The sequence below is a fragment of the Callospermophilus lateralis genome, chromosome 12 (assembly GCF_048772815.1).
Source record: "Callospermophilus lateralis isolate mCalLat2 chromosome 12, mCalLat2.hap1, whole genome shotgun sequence".
Classification (NCBI taxonomy): domain Eukaryota; kingdom Metazoa; phylum Chordata; class Mammalia; order Rodentia; family Sciuridae; genus Callospermophilus; species Callospermophilus lateralis.
This window is the reverse complement of record NC_135316.1, coordinates 26740233-26761974: the sequence shown is the minus strand read 5'-3', so window position 1 is coordinate 26761974 and position 21742 is coordinate 26740233. Positions and strand designations below refer to the sequence as shown.

General features: G+C 32.6%; 1 protein-coding gene across 6 annotated transcripts in view; it reads right to left on the bottom strand.

Moving 5' to 3' along the window:
* The window catches only part of Ift88 (intraflagellar transport 88), a 123031-nt gene that overhangs the window by 27195 nt on the left and 74094 nt on the right, over positions 1 to 21742 (bottom strand). For all 6 annotated transcript variants that reach the window (XM_076871954.1, XM_076871948.1, XM_076871950.1 and 3 more), the window contains 3 exons: positions 21118 to 21170; positions 19234 to 19299; positions 8073 to 8179 (listed from right to left, as the gene is read on the bottom strand). In XM_076871954.1, the coding sequence (XP_076728069.1) occupies positions 8073 to 8179; positions 19234 to 19299; positions 21118 to 21170 (226 nt within the window). The remainder of the gene's footprint in view (positions 1 to 8072; positions 8180 to 19233; positions 19300 to 21117; positions 21171 to 21742) is intronic.

Genomic DNA, 21742 nt, shown 5'->3' with positions numbered 1-21742 from the left:
ATATTTGTTTGCAGACATTTGTAAAAATGACTGGGAGGATAAAATGCTAATAATGACCTCTAAGTAGAGGAATGAATGAGTCATATTTTTCTTTATATATTTTAATTTGAATTAAAAATTACTTACAAAAGTAATCTGCCTGAATTTCTAAAAGAACATTTATTGTTTTAATAATATAAAAAAAAGTAGGGGGGGGGGCAATTTTATTCAGGAAAAAAATGAAGGTAGAGAATAGAGGAACAAAGCAGATGCAAGTAAAACAATAGGACAAATTAAATAAATGTTTGAAAGGAGAAAAAAACAAAAACAAAAACCCACATCTTTTACCTTTAAAAAATCTACTTTTCAATAAGGATGCATGACCATAAATGTCACATATTACTCTCTTGTAATGAAATAAAATCAACCATTACAAGGTGATGGATCCTATAAATCATCTAAAACAGGGTTACCCAAAGTGTGGTCTGGAAACCACTGTGTCCACAAATTGCAAAACATCCTTGAGGAGATGAACACAGAGGTTGAGGGCAGGGACTTAAATGCTTTTATAATGATTTGATACTGTTGACATCCAAAATGCATGATTATTTTTCTAGTAATGTCAATGACAAACTACAAATAATAACTTCACCACAGATAGTTTGAGAAGTACTAATCTCTGAACACTGAAAACCAGAATGTGGTCCAGAGGTTAAATGTCCATTCCAGATTAAAAGCTGACCAATGTCAATTTAAAAAAAAAATAGTTCAGGGTGTTGTCCACCATGCTATGCTTTTATTCCATAAGAATTAGTGTCTGGGGCTTGGGTTGTGCTTAGCAGTAGAGCACTCGCCTAGCACATGTGAGATCCTGGGTTTGATCCTCAGCACTACATAAAAATTACTGAAATAAAGGTATTGTGTCCATCTACAACTAAAAACTAAATTAAAAAAAAAAAAAACTGGTACCTGTCCAATGAAATCAGAAGCAGTTCTTTTACCTAGTTAAGGATTCTTAAGAAGATTGGCTCTGACTTCGTATTCAAGAAAAAAAATAGAATTCAAAACATTTCTTAGTGGCTATGAATTCATGAACATGACCTTAACTTCCTATGCATAGCCAAAGCCAATTATAAGGCCTCACTGGATCCTTTGAGATACATAGCAGATTTTAAGGAATGCTTTCTGAGTGAATGAACTACGGAACCAATACAAGGCAATGCATAAAACCCTTTAAGAAGGCTTTCAATGGCTTTTAAGAAGTGATTGGTAATCTTACTCAAGAAAATGTAATCAATGCACAAATCACCATAAATTTGATACCAACAATGTATATTCTATTCAGTACTTTATGAAATTTATTCAATTCAATAATGCATAACAGTTGTAAGACATTCTTGTAGATTTTATTACATACATGAACTTTAAAAATTGCCTTTTTTTAAGTATTGTCAATTTAAAGCTGTCTTTATGGGATCTTAAAATGGAATCTCAACTTTGCTATTATAATGGAACAGGTCTCCATTCAACAAGATTATAAATTTTGGGGGGTAATAACTGGAAACATGGGTAAAGTACCAAGTACATATTATATTAACTTTGAATTAATTATATAATATTTTGTCAATCAGGCCAACAGAAAGAATTAAGAAATGTTTTCTGTTATGGTTAAGGAAGGAGATGGCAAATATTGGTAGGATATTTCTCTTTCTGACTATTTTGAACACTTAAGAACAATTTAAAAATATTATCTATTAACATATTTCTATTTGGGGGCTGGTAATGAAAACCTTCTGTATTTTGTATACTCTTTCTTTATCCATTTTATTTTTCATCTTAATAGTTTCCTTTTGTTCTCTAACCTCTTTGGTATTTTGATTGATATTTTTCTCTTCCTTCTTCATTTTTAAAATACTCAGTCCTCAATTCACACTCTTCTCATTTTGCTCTTTTCCACCTGTGCAATCTAATTATTACAGATTTCCTTGCAAGTAGTGCTTTTGATGTTTAGTGAAGCAAAAGAGCAAAACATCTTTATAAAAACAGTAACTAAGGGGCTCACAGTTTCCAGGGGCTAGTTCACATTGCTACAGGACTCATGGTATCCAGCAATGAGGACAAAAGGGAACAAGTGAGTCTGTCTGTGGCAGGTAGTAAATCTGTCTGGCTTGGCGTGGCCAATAGCACTATGCCCAGAATTGCTTCCTTCTGACCTTAACAAATGCAGAATGTGCTAAGTTTTTTCCTTACTCAGAAATGGGTAGATTCCCCAAGCACAGGGCAGAACAGTCTTCCTTTCTTTCCATAATAGTTCCAGAAAGGAGACTAGTTTCTCTGAAAAAAAAAATCAATCTATATAAAATTTCTAACTCTAATATTTTAAAATAGGAGTCAGGAGTACAGGAAGTTATATCCTGACCACACAAACCTGGATTGGTTTATCTTTCTTAAGTTTATACAAAACTTTTTCCATTTTAAAGAATCTTGACAAATACATGATTTTGCAACACTATGAAGCTCTCAGGAGATTCTGAGGCTCTATTGGTTATGGAGCACATCTCAAGTGACACTATTCCAAGACCCTAACCCCTAATCTAATTATGGCAGGCTCATTGCAAGAAACATTTAAAACCCTTATTTGCATAATCCTATTTCTCTCCCATTCATTTATAAGGTAGAAAGGTACATGAGTTAGGAGCCTTGACTTAGGAGCCAGTGGCCTGGAATGGTATTCCATGTCTGCCCCCTAACATAGTAGCATGTGGTTTCTTTTCTCATCTACAGAAAATAGCAATGATGAGACCATATTCAAGATCATAGGATTAGTGAATTCATTGGATTAGTTAATATATTTAGAACAGTGTCTGCACTTATGCGTTCAAATGTATGCCACTATTGTTATTTTGTGCAGTGCCGGGGACAGAACTCAGGGCCTCATGCATGCAGTCTACCACTGAGGTAACATCCCTGGCCCCCATTAATTTCATCTAGCTAAGCAGATGTAATAAAGTGGAATTAATGAAAAAGCTGCTACTAGAAAAACAAAGACTGCTAACATTACTCAGGAATATGTTACCCAGGTTCTTCACTTCGGCTTCTCCTTTCTGCTGCCAAATTTCTACCTTACCAGCAGAAGGAAAGAGAAAAGTAAGGCAGAAAAACTGAGAGTCATTTCTGTGTTCCGTAGCAGCTCCAGATAAAGGTTGGATGTTATTATTTAGAAAAATCTCTGGTTTCAAAACATGATTATTTCATAAAATATCTCAATCCAACAACATGGAAGAGCTCACCTATAAATAATCATTGGGCCACAAACTTTAACAAAAACATCTGAAAACTAGACTGATCACAGAAAATTATCAAATATTAAAAAGGCATCTGATTGTCTAACAAAGTGAAAACGTTTAAATACATCTAGATATATCTGTATAATAAGCTATTATATAGACATTAATAATAATGTTTGGAAGAAATTTTAATTATATAGGAAAAATGTTTAAGTTTCTGCATCAGGATTTACTCTAAACAAGAAACAGAAAGATAAGAAGAAATAAACAAAAAAGGTAACAGGAAGCTTTAGGTTCAATTTTAGAAAAGGAGAGAATCCTAAATTTCAATGTTTATTATATTTAGCATTATAATTAACGTTTTATACCCTACATAGGCCAGGAAACAGAATGTATTGCCACATAGGCTCACTATGTAGGAAAGACAAATAGAAATGGGATGGACAAGAGTTACTTGATATGTGTGCATTCTTTCTCTTTAAGCCTCTTTTCTTCTTCCTAGGACCTTTCTTTTTCATTGATCCCCCTTGACCGTGTTTATAAGCAAAACTTAGATGAGAAAAACCTCAAGAAAATGTTTTTATGTTTTTATTATTTATGATGCAATAATGAATATAGAAAAAACTCTTAAATGTGAATAGAACAATTTAAGGAAAAGGGAGAAAAGGGAAAATGCCACTGACTATGAAGTCCAAGAAACCAAGTAGATTTCAAGGAAATTGAAAAGAGAGACTCAATGTTTATTTTACTACTTTGTAGATTTGGACTATGACTTTAATTCCAAAGACAGACTAAGGTCTGAATTAGGACAAGATATATTCCAAGCTTGCATAATTATGTCAAAATGGATTCTACTGTCATGCATAACTCAAACGAACCCCTCCCCCCACAATGACTAAGGTATAAGAAACTTCGAGCACGAAATACTAAGGAAAAGTTGTAATAATGAGAGGATATATCCAAGTGGCATTGGGTTTTACATAAATTTTAATGAGACCAGTGATAAATTATTATGCAAAGAAGTACATATAAGTATAGAGAGATGTAAGGAGATAAACACTGGATAGTTTAATTATATCAAGGGTAAGTCATGTAAGTTTACTAAAGCAGTCTTTATAAAGCCACTAGGAAATTATTTAGTGAGTAGAATATTAGTTTTTATTTGCAATTAATAAAACATTTATTGGTAACTAATAAGACATTTATTTGTAGAAAAATGGATATTTTTAAAATTCCTGGAGGGTGGTCCCTGAAAATGATTTGTTCCCAGGTATTTTAAATATTCTTCCTTTTTATTTTGTGGCAGGTACCAGGGATTCAACTCATAGACACTCAACCACTGAGTCACATTCCTAGCTCTATTTTGTATTTTATAGAGACAGGGACTCACTGAGTTGCTTAGCACCTCACCAAATTGCTAAGGCTGGCTCTGAACTTGTGATCCTCTTGCCTCTGCCTCCTGAGCCGCTGGGATCATAGGAGTGTCACCATGCCCAGCCTCTTCTTTTTTTTTTTTTTTAATATATATATATTTTTAGTAGTTGATGGAACTTTCTCTCTCTCCTCTCTTTCTTTATATATGGTGCTGAGAATTGAACCTACTGCCTCACACATGCTAGGCAAGCACTCTACCACTGAGCTACACCCTCAACCCCTTAAATATTCTTCTTAAAATATAGTTGTCCCTAACAATTATACCATCCCAATGAAAACAAGGCTTGCTAATAATTAACAAGCACAAGTTCTAATTCCTTTTTGCATACATTCTCAGAAAAAAACATTATTTTTACCAAAAATTGGTTGTTTTATTTTTCAAAGTACAGATGAATATAAAAAGATTCTAGGTGTATGAGAATAATAGATAAAACCTGATTAATGAACATATAAATATTTTAATGGAAGAGTAATAAGGAGTCTAAGTAGTAATGGAAAGCAAAAGTTTCAATGACATTATTCATTAAAATATAATAAATTTCATTAGCACTTATGAATATTAGTCCAAAGTAGTCAGATTAAAAAAAAAGTTTAAAAACTATATAGAGAGGGGCTGGGGATGTGGCTCAAGCAGTAGCGCGCTCGCCTGGCATGCGTGCGGCCTGGGTCCGATCCTTAGCACCACATACAAACAAAGATGTTGTGTTTGCCGAAAACTAAAAAATAAATATTAAAATTCTCTCTCTCTCAAAAAAAAAAACAAAACAAAACTATATAGAGAGACTATAATAAAGCAAAGAGGATAAGGGAAGAAGAAAAGGTAAAGTTTGGACCCAAACCCTATAAAAATCAGAAGGAGAGAACAATATCTCTACTGATTCAACTATGATACAACTAAGAGTGGGAAAGTTGTGTTAATGGTAAATGCTAAAAAATTTTAAGAAGTAATTCTACTTAAAGGAGGATGCTTTCATCTTAGTCCTTTCAAGCTCATTTCCCAGGAATTCTCTGAAATCAATCCTAAGTTTACATTAAGATTCTTTGTGAACTGGCTGCAAAGAAGTTCCTAAGGAGTTAGTTAAAAGGCTACCATATCTCACTGTTTAAGAGGTCAACACAAAAAAAGGTTTTCATAAAGATCAAAATTACTATATTGATTAAACATGTTTAGCAAATTATTTTAATCTGTTTTCTAAAGTTAAAATTTTTGCTTTGTAAAAAATTTAATGTTTGTGCTAAATTAACATATTTAACAAGTGAATATATTTTCATAATTTTTGTAAATTTTGATTTAAGTAAACCAGTTTTTGAAGCCAAAACCACACTTCACTGAATCTGCAAAGTGAAAACATCATCCATTTTTAAAAAATTTTTTCTTTTAGTTTATAAATTGTTGACAAAATTCTTCCTTTGGACAGCCAATGCAATTACATATGAAAGAAAAAATAAGTAGTATTCTGATTGCATTTTGCAGCAATCTGAAAATAGATGGGACTGTGTAAGCTTAGATTTTATTAGATTACCATACTGATAATATTATGTGCATAATTCAAATTTATAGATTGGCCTTATACATGAGAGTACCTTTATGAGTAAAACAATATGGTATCAAAAAAAAGAGGTCAACATTAGAAGTCTACTAAATCACAGGCGCTAATGCATATACCATCTTAAGGTTATAAATTGTAAGAAGTGTGTTATGCATGATCCCTATTTGTAGTAGTTTGTTCTTCTTCAGTTTAAAACTAATAATCCTTAAACTTGTAAAGTCTGAAAAATCTGACTCTGCACATTTAGGGTTCTATATTAGAGAATTTTACATGATAATGAACTGAGTTCCAAAAAACGTTCTAGGTTTGAAATATAGAAGGGAGAAAGGATGGGAAGGAAAAGGGGGATCATGAACTAAAATCAACATCTGTATGAGGATGAACCCAACCATTACACATAAAGCTCTAATAATTAAAAAAAGATATATATATTATATATATATATATATATATAATATATACACATTATATATATATATATTCATTTTTGATTCTGATTAATGAAACACATTCAATAGCAATTATGACAATTATGATCATTTGAACTTCAGTTAATGTCAGTTTACAGTTTACAAAGCTTTCATACAAGTTATCTAATTAATTAGTATTTGGTATGTGGAATTATATTGGCCATTATAGCACATTTTAATATATACCCTACGTTAGCATTTTAAACCAACTTGATATTTTAGAGTTTAATTAAAGTAAAAAAATCTGTTTGCCCATAATCTTTTTACAACTGGATACCTTTACAAGAGAATTATCAGATTACATCTTTTTTAAAAAAAATATTATTTTAGTTGTCAATGGACTTTATTTATATGTGGTACTAAGAATCGAACCCAGTGCTTCACACATGTAGGCAAGCGCTCCACCACTGAGCCATAACCCCAGACCATAAGACTGCATCTTAAAATCAAATACAACAATTGTATTTTGAAAACAAAAACAGAATTTAGATTTTCTCTATATCCAAGATAATTTTATTTTTAAAAAGTCCTTTGTCAGCATATTTTCACAATTTAAGAAAAAGTAATTTAATTCCTTATTTAGAATTTTTTCTAATATAGCAATATCAGTTTCAAGAACTTACTTTTTCTGTAAAAGGAAATATTCAGAATTCACATTAAACTTTTATTTATTTTTTTAAAGAATTTTTTTAATATTTATTTTTCAGTTTTCGGTGGACACCTTTATTTTATTTTATGTGGTGCTGAGGATCGAACCCAGAACCCAGCGCCCTGCGCATGCCAGGCGAGTGCATTACCCTTGAGCCACATCCCCACCCCCACATTAAACTTTTAAATAGTCTAGGCTCAAACTTTGTAGATGATTCTTTAAAGTAGTAAAATAAGAACACTGCTATTCTACATACTGTACAGAATATAGAAATGACTTAAAAATGCTTCAGTGTGTGCTAAAGTTATTCTCAGAGCCAAACTCCATTATATTAAAAATATTTAAGGAAAAATGACTATTGTTGTAGACAAGTGATTGCCTCTCAAGGGATGCAGGACTCTCCAATTAAAACAAGCCTTCAAATTAACCTGTAAGTTATATCATACTGTGGAAATTTACAATATTTGTTAATAGCTTTCCACTAAAGACTACACAGAATCCAGTTTTCTTTCTTCTATTGGAAACCCACTTCTGATAGAATTTTATCCTAAAACAAAATTTCAGTTATTCCTCATCTTATGACAGGGCAGAAGAAAATTTCAACTCTGATTTTTGACAGAAGCTACTAATGTCATATTTTTACCTATAGCAGGATGACATTTTGAAAATGAACAGACAACGATTTTCAGTCCATATGAGATACCTGTTCCCTTATTTCTTTCATTTTTTCCAATCTCTTGAGTTTTGTGGCATATTCTTGAACTTCTTTTAATCCAATATCTGTGCAGAGGCGAACCAAGAAACGCAGACCTAAATTGCAAAAAATAGATTTAGGGAAGAATGCGTATAGTGATAAAAGGCCAACAAATGAACTCAGTCTTCTGGGAAAGAGGTAAAAATGATGAGCACACATAGTGTTTTCTTTTACTCCTGAAAAATAATTACATGTTACAATCTCTGGACTGCTGGAGAACTGACTCCCTTGGAGGGGATATAATGGATCCTTTCCATTTGCCTTGTCCTTAAACTGTCAGATCCTAGAAGAAACATGGCTCAAGACACTGCCAGGTGAGAACTCACAAGGCAGATATAACATTTGTTTATGTGCTAAAGGGCAATTCATAAATACATGTAAACAGCTATAAGGGAGAGTAGGCTACAAAATGCAGACAGTCTGTACATATAATAAAAATAACAATAATAATAAAAATTAGTAATATATTTTCTTTTTATTGTCATTAATTTTTTCTTTTAATAACTACTATTCACATTATGTGCAAAGCAATGGGAATGCAAAAAAAAGTCAACATCAAATATATATAAAGTAATTAGCAAAGGCTGGAACACCTATGGACATCACATAATGCATTCCGCTGTCTGGTATTTAAAAAATAAAAACAATTAAAAAAAAAAAAGAAATGAACACTTAAGAAGTGGGGAATCAGAACATCCCAATATCTTGCCTCTGCCTATTTGTTCTTCCTGTTCAGTCCCATAAATGCATCCCTGAGCTTTCTGTGTTTATCATTTCAACGCATAAAACAATGATGAAAACTTCTTTTATCACTTACATACATACATATACTTAATCACCAGTGACATATTATTTAGTTTCACCTGCTATAGGTCTTATGCTATTCTGGGATTTGCTGCCAGGTGTACTTAAGATTGAGTTTACAAAATTAACAAAATTATGAATAACCAAAACCACAATGATTCTGTTTTTGCATTAATGAAAATGGTTTCTGCCATTTATGGTCTCAATTACCTTAAATATTTTTATTATTTAGTTTTAAAATAATTTGTTTCCCTCAATACAACAGCAATGCAGATCATTGTAGAAGATTTTTTAAAATGTAGAGGTATAAAGAACAAAATAAAAGTTTTGTCTTATACCTGTAGATAAAACAAAACTAAAATATGTATTTTTCCTATATTTTTTCAGTTACAAAGAGAATAACTTCAGGTTATATTAAAAATAGTTTCTAATATCTGAAGAATATTTTATGATATGCCATAATTTTATTCACTTTTCTGAATGTTGTTTTCAAATTTTTTGAGGCTCTCTTATTTCCTTAAGTTATTAAATAGTGGACTCACTGGCATTCAAACTTTATGATTATTTTTAGGCTCCTGATACATATTACCATTCTGCCTTCCTGAAACTGTATTAACTTCTACTATGAGTAGAATTTTAGAAGTCTAATTGCTTTTTCTCCCATAAGAGATGAATGCTGCTCACACAATAGGGAAGCTTGTTATTGTTATATCTTTCCTATCAGTATCAAGATTTCAAAGGTATTTTATGATGCCCTCATAAATGAAGAGAAATATAGCATTCTTCTCATTTATACCCTCACCACAACTTTCTTAAATTATATTTTATAATTACCTACATTTAACTCTAGAAAATTTCATTTAGTTAATCTACAGTTAAATTAATTTTGACTCTGACTTGTTCTGATATAAAAGTATTTATTTCCCTTTTTGAGCTTTAAAGTTTGAGTCAGCTTTCCAGAGAGCTCCTACTAAGTTTTCAAAACGACTTTTTGTGGCTGAGAGATGAGTACATTTTCTAGCCTCCATATATCTAAGAATGTCTTTCTGTTGCATTTACATGCAGAGGTAAAGACTGTTCTACTGCCTTAGGTATTTAGTGTGGCTGGTAGCTATCCAAATTATTTTTCTTTGCAGACAGAAGATTTTTTTTTGTGGTGGGGGTGCTTATTATAGAATATTTCTTATATTCTGCCTTTGACTTTTGCTTTTATTGCAACTGTTCTGTTTTATTCTTTGTCAGTGCTTCTATTTTTTATATTGTATCTTCCTGGTCTTCTGAATCTATCCAACTCTTAAATTTTTTAATCTTTTTTCTTTTCTTTTCTCCACATTCTGGGATAAATTATCAGTTTTCCAATTACTAATTTTGATTTTCTACTCTTTACTGCCTTTAGTTAGAATTTAACTATTATACATTTTTAGTTTCCCTATAATCCTTTCTTATATATCATACTCTTAGTATTACCCCCATTTTTTTGATATCAACCTATTTCACCTTAGCCTTTGACTTTCTGCTTGTCTGTTCTTGACTTAGTCTTACCCTTAGCACTGCCAACAGAGGAAAAAAAAGAGGGGGCGGGGATTACAAGGGACCAAATATGCATCTTCTCCTAGTTACTATAATACTTTTTTAAACTCTTTCTCTGGGTTATAAAAATTATTTATATTTCCTTGTTCAATGGCACATTTTTTCATAGTTCCCTGCTGACTTCTCATCCCCTCTTATTACTTGGGCTGAAACAAGGAGCAATCTATTCCAACCTGTACTTGCCAACAAAACGTACCTTGGGCTTTGTCCTGTTCTTGGTCTATAAAGATACTGATAAACCGTTCTTGTGCTTTAGTATTCTGTTAAATATTTTCTTGTATGAGAAATGCTCTAGCATTTTTCCAAAGTTAAACTATCTAGCCTGTATGGTAAATTCCATTCCCTCAAACATCTTTTTCCATCACCATGGCTTCTCTGGGCATACTTTCAATTTCTCCTTTTCTACTGGATCATTCCCCTTATCCAACAGAAATGTTCACCTTTTCACATTCTTGAAGAAAAATCTTCCCTGGATTCTGCTACATTCTTTAGATTTCATCTTCCATTACTCCTTCAAATATAAATTCCACAAAGTGGTCAATTACTTCAATTTCCACTCACATTTCCAACCCACAGTGATTCTGTTTCTACCGCTACTACTTCTCTGAAGATCTTTCAAAGTCACTGGCTTCCTGCCAATTCTTTTAGTTTTTTACTTCATGAACAACCATGTCTTTTCTTGAAATCCTTCTCCCTTGGCTTATCTTCCTGACTCCCCTTTTCTGTTTCTTTACCGTTTCCTCTATTTCACTTAAATGTTAGTGTGCTCCAGGATTCCACACTTGGTTATTCCATATTTACTTTATGAACTGCCCCTAGGAAGTTTTCTCCTTTTGTAAACCTCAACTGTATCTGTAGATCATTTAAAACTAACCTATAATTCCAGATTACACATTTCTCCTCAGCTTTTACTACATTTCTTTCTACGCATTATTGTAACTTTGCTAAAGTTAAATAGAATGGATAAATCTACCTGACATCCGCAATACCTCAAAGAAAATCTACCTTAAACTGACATCATCATTTCCCCTAAAGTCTCTTTTTTCCCCTGCATTTTCTCTCACTTTATCTCCTACTGTCCACATAAATATCCGAGTTATTCTTCTCTTTCTCCTACTTTTACAATTAATCATTTTGACATTATTAAATAACTCTTAAGTACATTTCACCACATCACCCACCAACCACCTCACTGCATTTTGCCCAATTTCTTGCTGTACAATTTAGGTAGGGGATTCGGAAACAAGCTGTTCCTTACACTAATTCTTAGTCAACCCTTCTGCTTTCAGCACCAGTAGACACACCTCCCACTCTTGAATGTCTCCAATTCATGGTATTTCCTGCAGTTCTGTGTTATGAATTGATTTGTTTCTTGTTGAATTTTTCACTGCCTACCTACCCCTGCAGTATTTCTAATCTGCTAATTAGAAAATGTCCTTAAAATTGCCCCAAATTTAATTATCTCTTTGTGTTTATAATTTTTGGAAAATGTCTTTTTAGTTTGTTTGTAGTATAAGAAAACATATGTTCCATCTGCTACAGTTTTTGAAATAGGATACATTTTAAAATAGAATCTACATTCTTAAATCTCCTTGTTCTTCTTAATGCTATTTTTCTACCTGGAATGCCTGTTTCTGCCTTACCTCCTTGGTAAAGCCTCTGTAACCTTCAAAGCTACTTCAAATGTCACTTCCTCTGTGAAACCTAATTATGGAAATTGTCTCCTGATACTGGTAAAATTAAGGGCTCTGTACTTCCACAGCACTTTGGACATTTTTCAATTAACTGTTATACTATATCAGACAACTGACTATTAGTGAATCCTAGGAAGCCAAAATCAAGACTTAACATAAATTGGATTCCTAGCACATAAAAAATAGCTGATAAAAATTTTGGGGAAATAAATGAATGAATAAAGAAACAGGGAAGGCTTAAAGCTAACACACACTTAATTTAAAAATATTATTGAGAATACAAGGGGCTGAGGATGTGGCTCAAGTGGTAGTGCACTCGCCTAGCATGCGTGAGGCACTGGGTTCGATTCTCAGCACCACATTAAAAAAAAAACAAAATAAAGAGAATACATATTATAACAGAAGAACACAAAAAACATACTTAACACATTAAATTTATATGCTGATGACCCCCAACTTTTTTTTTTAAAGAGAGAGTGAGAGAGGAGAGAGAGAGAAAGAGAGAAAGAGAGAGAGAGAATTTTAATATTTATTTTTTAGTTATCGGCGGACACAACATTTTTGTTTGTACGTGGTGCTGAGAATCGAACCCGGGCCGCACGCATGCCAGGCGAGCGCGCTACCACTTGAGCCACATCCCCAGCCCGATGACCCCCAACTTTAAGTGACCAAATAACAGATCCTCGTGGCTATCTAAGAGGTAGGTCAAACATAACATGTTTAATACAAGCTGAATTTTTTCTCTAAATCTTGCTCCTTCTCCAGTTTTCCATCTCAGTGAATAGGGGCTCTATCCTTCTAGTTGCCCACTTCTAAATCTATGGGGTTATCCTTGACTTCTCTACCCACTGACCCCTCTCTCTCTCATATTACATCCAAACGGCCAGAAAATGCTGTCACCAATACCTTCCAAACATATTCAGAGTTTGACCAACTTTCATCATCTCCACTCTTATCATTTGAGTCCAAGCTAATACTTTGAGTTCTCATGTGAATCTGCCCACCCCAGTTTATTCTTCAGACAGCAGCTGAAATGATCTTTTGATCTGGACCTAAAGTACAGGAGGGTGAGTTAATCCTACTTTTAGTGATGCTCTGTGAAGTCATATTACATTTCTGGTCAAAATTCTCCAGTAGTTTATCATTTCCCTAAAAATACACCCTGAAGTCTTGATATGAGGCCTGAGAGGACCTGTAGAAAACACAAATTATCTTCTACTTTCTTGTAGAAAATACACATTACCTGTTAAGATAAGTGTATACACAGGCAATTATTTAAACATATATCCTGTCTGTTCATACAGCCCACCTCCTCTGACTCATCCTTCTGCTCTTCCATCACAAGGTCCACTGTGCTCTGACCAAATGAACTTCCAAGTCTTAGTGTCTTGCTTCCTTCTATCTTTTCATGTCTGCTCAAATGCTACCCTGGGCATCTGAAAGATCTCCCTTGATCACCCTGTCTAAAACACTAGCTTTTCCCATATTTCTACCTACTTACCTGTGTTTCCTTCACAGCACTTATGACTACTAAATAAATAATTTTATTGTCTTTCTTTTCCCACTAGAATACAAACCACGACACCAAGGATTTCAGTCCATTTTTTTTTATGCCACATCGACAATGCTAGTAGAATGGTGTCTAGAATACAGTAGTCACTCAAGAATTTGTACATAAATAACCAGTTTATGACCATTAAAGTATTGCAAAGAATCAAGACTAAAATAATTTAAAGTGCCCACATACTACTATAAAAATTGCCTTTGTATACACTTATATTAACAGGTAATTTGTATTTTCTATAAGAAAGTAGAAGGTAGTTTGTGTTTTCTTTTTTTTTAATATTTATTTTTTAGTTGTAGTTGAATATAATACCTTTATTTCACTTATTTATTTTTGTGTGGTGCTGAGAATCGAACCTAGGTCCCGCATGTACAAGGCAAGTGCTCTACCACTGAGCCACAACCCCAGCCCCTGGTAATTTGTATTTTCTACAAATAACACACAACTGTTTCTCTTATCTGCCTAAGTTCCAAAAAGTGTGTCTCAGGATATTTAATGTAAAATAAAAATCATTTATTTTGGTGAACGTCCTATGAAATGTAGAATACCATCTGCAGTCTATAGAACAGGCCAATTTTTGAGTGAAGAATATATTTTAAAACTAAATTATCCTGTTTGGTTCATTTGAAACTACTCAGCTAAAAATAAGACATGCTACAGGTATCAATATAATTTTTCTAAAGCTATAGTTAAGATAGTCTATTGATAACACTTGTATTGAAAACTGTATAGGTCAAAATCATGTTGAACATTTCTTATGGCATATAATCTTTCATTTAATTTTTAGAGTAATTCTGAAATTCTCTATAAAGGAAAAATCTTGGCCTTGCTTAAAGGTATTCCCTGCCCGGACCCTGTGCAGAAGGGCTGTGGCTACAGCAGTAGTTTTCATCTGGCAGCAGTTTTGCTCCTCGGGGGACATTTGGCCTTGTTTGAAGATTTTCAGTTTTCATAACTGGGGATGAAAGTGCTATCACATCTGGTTCATAGAGGTCATGCATGCTGTCAAAAATCCTAAAATCTACTGGATGGCTTCTCATAACCCAGAATTATACAATCTCAAATGTCTGAAGTGATAGGCTGAGAAACTCTTCAGCCTGCCAGACTGTTGAGTCGCTCCATTTTTATAGCACTATCACTGCTATCGCGCTCTCTTCTTGTGTAATCTCTAAAGTACCAGTTCTCTAGTGTAACAGAGATACCATCAAAAGCCTACCAACAAAGAAAACCACCGGACCAGAGACATTCTCAACAGAGTTCTAGCAGACCTTCAAAGAAGAACTAACACCAATCTTCTTCAAATTACTTCATGAAATAGAAAAGGAGGGAATCCTTCCAAACTCATTCTATGAAGCTAGTATCACCCTGATATCAAAATCAAAGACACATCAAGGAAAGAAAACTTCAGACTAATATTCCCAAAAAACATAGATGCAAAAATACTGGCAAATCGCATACAAAAATATATTTTAAAAAATAGTATACCATGATTAAATGGGGTTCATCCCAGGATGCAAAGTTGGTTCAACATACAGAAATCAATAAATGTAATTCATCACATCAATAGACTTAAAGCATCACATAATTTTATATCTTAATAGATACAGAAAAAGCATTTAACAAAATACAGCATCCATTCATGTTCAAAACACTAGAAAAACTAGGGATAGTAGGAAGATACCTTAACATTGTAAAAGATATATATGTTAAATCCCAGGTCAACATCATTATAAATGGAGAAAAATGGAAAGAATTACCTTTAAAAATAGGATGCCCTCTTTTAGTACTTCTATTCAACATAGTCCTTGAAACTCCAGCACAATAAGGCAAAAGAAAGAAATTAAAGGGATACAAATAGAAAAGAAGAACTCAAACTATCTGTATTTGCCAATGACATGATTCTATATTTAGAAGACCCCAAAAAACTCCACAAGAAAATATCTAGAAATCATAAATGAATTCAGCAAAGTAGCAAGATATAAAATTAGCACCCACAAATCAATTGCATTCCTATACATTAGCGACAAATCAACTGAAAGAGAAATTTGGAAAACTATCCCATTCACAATAGCCTCAAAAAAATATTTGGAAATCAATATAACAAAAGAGGTGAAAGACCTCCACAATGAAAACTACAGAATGCTAAAGAAAGAAATCGAAGAAGACCTTAGAAGATGGAAAGATCTCTCATGTTCTTTGATAGACAGAATTAATATTGTCAAAATGGCCATACTACCAAAAATGCTACACAGATTTAATGCAATTCCCATTTAAATTTCAATGATGCTCTTTGTAGAAATAGAAAAAGCAGTCATGAAATTCAGTTGGAAAAATAAGAGGACCAGAATGCCAAAGCAATCCTTAGTTGAAAAAAATGAAGCAGGAGGTATGACAATACCAGACCTTAAATGATCCTACAGAGCTATAGTAATAAAACAGCATGGTATTGGCATCAAAACAGACATAAAGACCAATGGTACAGAATAGAAGACCTAAAATACAGTTATTGAATACTAGAAAAAGGCACCATAAACATCCATTGGAGGAAGATACCCTCTTCCACAAATGGTGCTAGGAAAACTGAAAATCCATGCGCAGCAAAATGAAATTAAACCCCTATCTCTCACCATGCACAAAAACTCAACTCAAAGTGGATCAAGGACTTAGGCATTAGAATCAAAGACCCTGCATCCACTAGAAGAAAATGCAGGTTCAACTCTCCAACATGTTGACTTAGGAATAGAATTCCTCAACAAGACTCCTAAAGTACAAGAAGAAAAATCCAGATCAATAAATGGGATGGAATCAAACTAAAAAGCTTCTTAATAACAAAGGAAATGATCAAGAATGTGAAGAGAGAGCCTATAGAATGGGAGAAAAATCTTTGCACTTGCACCTCAGAACAATAATCTCCAGGATATATAAAGAATTAAAAAACCTAATACCCCAAACCAAATAATCCAATCAATAAATGCGCAAAGGAACTGAACAGATACTTCACAGAAGAAGAAATATAATCGGTCAACAAATATATTTTAAAAAGTTCAACATCTCTAGCAATTAGAGAAATTAAAACTACACTGAGATTTTTATCTCACTCCAGTCAGAATGGCAATTATCAAGAACACAAGTAACAGTAAATGTTGGTGAGGATGTGGGGGAAAAGGTGCACTTATACATTGCTGGTGAGAATGCAAATTGGTACTACACAATGGAATATCACTCAGTCATAAAGAAGAATGAAATGATGGTATTTGCTGGTAAATGGATGGAACTGGAGACTATCATGCTAAGTGAAAATAAGCCAACTCCCCAAACCAAAAGCCAAATGTTCTCTCTGAGAAAGTTGGAAAACTATCCCATTCACAAAGATATATGGATGCTAACACACAATAAAGGTGGGGAGGGAAGAATAGAAGTTTATTGGATTAAATAAAGGGGAAGGAAGGGAAGAGGATGGGATGGGAATAAGAAAGACAGTAGAATGAATGGGACATAACTCTCCAAGGTTCATATATGAATACATGACCAACGTAACTCCACATCATGTACAACCACAAGAAATGGAAGTTATACTCCTTATATATATATTTAATATGTCAAAATGCACTCTTGTCATGTATATCTAAAAAGAACAACAACAACAACAAAGAATCACATCAAATGCTTTTAAAATGAAAATTAAGGTAAAAAAATAAGATGCCTAGGGGTTCACTGCACACCTAAATGACAATCTGAAGGTAGGGCTAGAAGTCTGTACTTTCAAAGAATTCTACAAGTAATTTCCTTGTAGCCTGCTTCCTGACTGGCATACAGCTATGAGTTTATAAATCTACTTCTAAATAGCCTTAAAGAATACCTTGATTCTGCACCATTACCAAAGATCACAGCTGAGCTATCTACTGTAGAGCTAATAAAAGCTAAAATAAAAGACAAATGGAGAGGGGCTGGGGATGTGGCTCAAGTGGTAGCGCGCTCGCCTGCCATGCATGCGGCCCGGGTTCGATCCTCAGCACCACATACAAACAAAGATGTTGTGCCTGCCGAAAAACTAAAAAAATAAATATTAAAAAATTCTCTCTCACTCTCTCTCTCTCTCCACTCTCTCTCAAAAAAAATTAAAAAAAAAAGACAAATGGAGAAATATAATTAAGGGACATGCAGAATGTCTATTTAATCCTTGATTCAGTCTGGGTCATCAGAAAACTCAGCTCAGGACAGATTTATTTCCATTAAACTGTAATGTGCCTTTTTGTATTCATTGTCAGTAAAGGAAAAAATTAAAAGTAGTCTTTTCAAACATGTTGTTTCATTTGATGCAGATGTTTTTGAAGTATTTACTGTATCTTTTGATGATTATCTGCTACATGTCTTGGTGTCTCAAGTACAATTAAGAATTGGAAAGTTTTCTTCTCAAGGAACTAGTTTGTACTTCTTCATAAAATAATATTATATAACTAATTCTTCTCTTTCCTTTGTATACAAGGCAATTCAGGGCAAAAAATACAGTTCAATGAGTACACACAGTAAATGAATTTAGGTATTTTCTCTTTTTCTTTATCCTGATTTTGTTGTTATTGTAATATTTCACATTATCATAAAGTTTGCATGAAATCTATTGTGTAACAAGATGAGAAATCAATGAATATTTTCTACAAATCTAATTTACCACTGAGAAATAAAATATTGAAATAATATTTTAAAATTAAAAGTAACAGGGCTGGCGTGGTGGCTCAGTGGCAGAGCGCTTGCCTCATACATGTGAGGTGCTGGGTTCGATCCTCAGTACCACATAAAAATAAACAAAATAAAGATATTGTGTCCATCTATAAATAAAATTTTTTAAAAAAATTAAAAATCATTTGCTATCAGCATCAACAAGACTATTAATATTCTATTTTCATAAACTCTAAAAGTATTTTTTCAACCTCAAAACATCATATATGAAAATGAACAGTTAAAATGTCACAGTTTATAAACTTTAAAAATTCAATAAGTTAGGGGCTGGGATGTGGCTCATGCGGTAGCACGCTCGCCTGGCATGCGCGCGGCCCGGGTTCGATCCTCAGCACCACATATAAACAAAGATGTTGTGTCCGCCAAAAACTAAAAAATAAATAAATAAATAATAAAATTCTCTCTCTCTCTCTTTAAAAAAAAAAAAAAATTCAGTAAGTTAAAATTTATTCTCAAAAAATTTCATAAAACTTGAGATGTTTTGTTTATTACTGAAGAGAATTCAGTATTCTATTAAAAAATCTATCAATAATTAAATTCTATAAAAATACATATTTACATAGTCAAATTTTATGATTCTATAAAAACATTAAATACATGTATCAGAAAATACAGGTGACATTTTTGTATGTAATTACTGAAGCAAATGTAATTTTATATTAGAACTAAAATATGAGATCGATCTTGTTCCTTCAAAGTTATAAAATGTAAGATCACTTACATTCAACATTTTCAGGAAATTTTCTGTGAATATCTTTGTAAGTATCTAATGCTTTTTGGTAGTTACCTATAAATAAAAAAATATAATACATTAGCAAATTATACAAATCAATAGGATTTGGCAAAATATTAATTTTAATCCAATACGCTTGCACACATTTGTGGTTTGGCAGAAAGCCTTCATATTTGCCACAGGCTACACACATTCTTACTATTACTTGTGAGAGAAAAATGTACAGATAAAATAAATTTAAAAAGGGCTAGAGCAGAAGCAAATGGGTAATGGTTGGAACTCATTTTACTTCTTAAAATAAATATTTTAGTGGCTAAAATTAAGATCCATTCAATTTCTGAAAAAGGATTTTTCCAAATGAACAACTGATAAATTAAAAATAATTTGTGATAAACTAATAGTAATTTCAATGTCATTATCTAGTAGGAAAAGGTAATTTTTTTTAAAACATTAAAAAGTCTACTGAAAGCAATTTTTTTCATAATAAAAAATGTGGCTTCGTGTAGCAGTAATAAATAGGAAAAATGAGTTTAGGTCAAAGATCTTTCCTAAAATCTCATCAAACAAGTTAAAAATCTCTCTAGGCTTCACTGTGTAAGACAAATGGCTATTCTAATTTTTGAAAAGTTGTTGTGAGATCTAAATGATTTAGGGATAGGAGACATGTAGCATATAGCAAATTCTTAATAAATGTATGCTGTTCCTTCTAACCTTGCACTTCAATAACTCAAGTAGTCAGAAGAGCTTGTTTTTGTACATTTTACATGACTGACATTGAAATGAATCTAGACAACTGGAAACTCACACTGATATAAATAAAACGTATATAGTACAAATTGTATATCCAGTAGGATTATAGTAATGTTATACATCAAGCCTTATACTGGAGTGTGTATAAAACATTCTCTGGTGCCATACTGAAGGTGCTCAAAGATAAAGACACCTCCTACAAAACTGAGTGAGAATACACAGTCAACACTTTCACAATTTGTGTTTCCTTTGAATTGAAGACTATCTTTTCCTGGGTCATTTTTATATTTTATAAGAGCGATTATAAATTTGTTAACATCAATCTCCTAGCTTAATTTCAGATATTTTAAGCAAAGTCATTCACTTCACAGTTTTTCTAAAATTATTGTCATCTCTGTGGTGTCAGCACAGAATTTAATAAAAGCAGTAGCAGAAAATATAAACCAAGATATCTAGTGATTTTAGGTATTAAAAAGTGTCTAGTTCTAGTTCTGAGTTTTCCTTATGCTTTTCAGATGTGAGACACTTTTCCTATTATAAATTTGGGTGAATACACATGGCATTTGAGAATCATGTGAATAGAAAATGAAAATATAAAAAGAATCTGGTGCTTGGGCTGTAGCTCAGTGGCAGAATACTTGCCTAGCACATGTGAGGTTGCCTAACTGGGTTTGATCCTTAGCACCACATAAAAATAAATAAATAGAAGGCATTCCGTCCATCTACAACTACAAAGAAAAATTTAAAAAATATAAAGAGAATCCTTATTTTTCTGTAGCTAACTTGTGAAAATGATTACATGTAATTTTGAGAACTAATCCATTTTTAAGACAGGTATTGGAATACATAATTAATATCTACTTTGCAGGGGCTGGGAAGTAGCTCAGTGGCAGAGGCCATGGGCTCAACCCCCAATACTGTAAAAACAAAAAGAAAAACAATACCTACCTTTGTAATATGCAGTAATTATTATGTTTTTCATATAATGCTTAATTACGTATAGTTATTTAAAAAGCTAGTGTTTTTAAAAAACATGCAACTTAAACACATTTATATGCATAATTAACTGAAAGAAGGAAAGAAGCAAAATAAATAAAAAATGAATAAAGTCAAAATATTTACCACTTCTTCTAAAACAACTAGCTACCATCAGCTGCCATTTCACTTGTGTAGGCCTACAAAAGAAATAATAAATTAGCTGAAATTAGAGATGAAACAAAAATAATTTGAGACGTTTAGTTTTATAAACCTTTATATCTGTACTTTCGATTACTTTTTGACCTTGTTATTTGATCATTGTTATTATTGAAAATGGCAGATATATAGTTCTTTCATTAAAGTTCGTTACATTTACATTATAACATCTAAATTTAAGAGCCTTTCAAAGTTCATTTAGTTCATGCTTTATTTAGATATTCTTACGAACCACTTAACCTACTTAGTTAAAAAACATTTTATTCTGTTGTAAACATGATCATCAATCTTTAATCATAACATTTAAGCTTACAAATTTAATACCTAAGGGTCAATTTTTGATCTTATGTTTGAATAATCAAGCTTAAACCAAAAGAGAGAGCAAAGGAGGAAGGAGGACATGGGGAAGTATTAAGGAATGAAATCAACCAAAATTACACTATATCTATATATGATTATATCACAATGAATCTCATACATATAATTATACAGCACTAATGAAAAAATAATTAACTGAAAGGAGACCAGTAGAATAGAGCAAGAGGATCAGGGG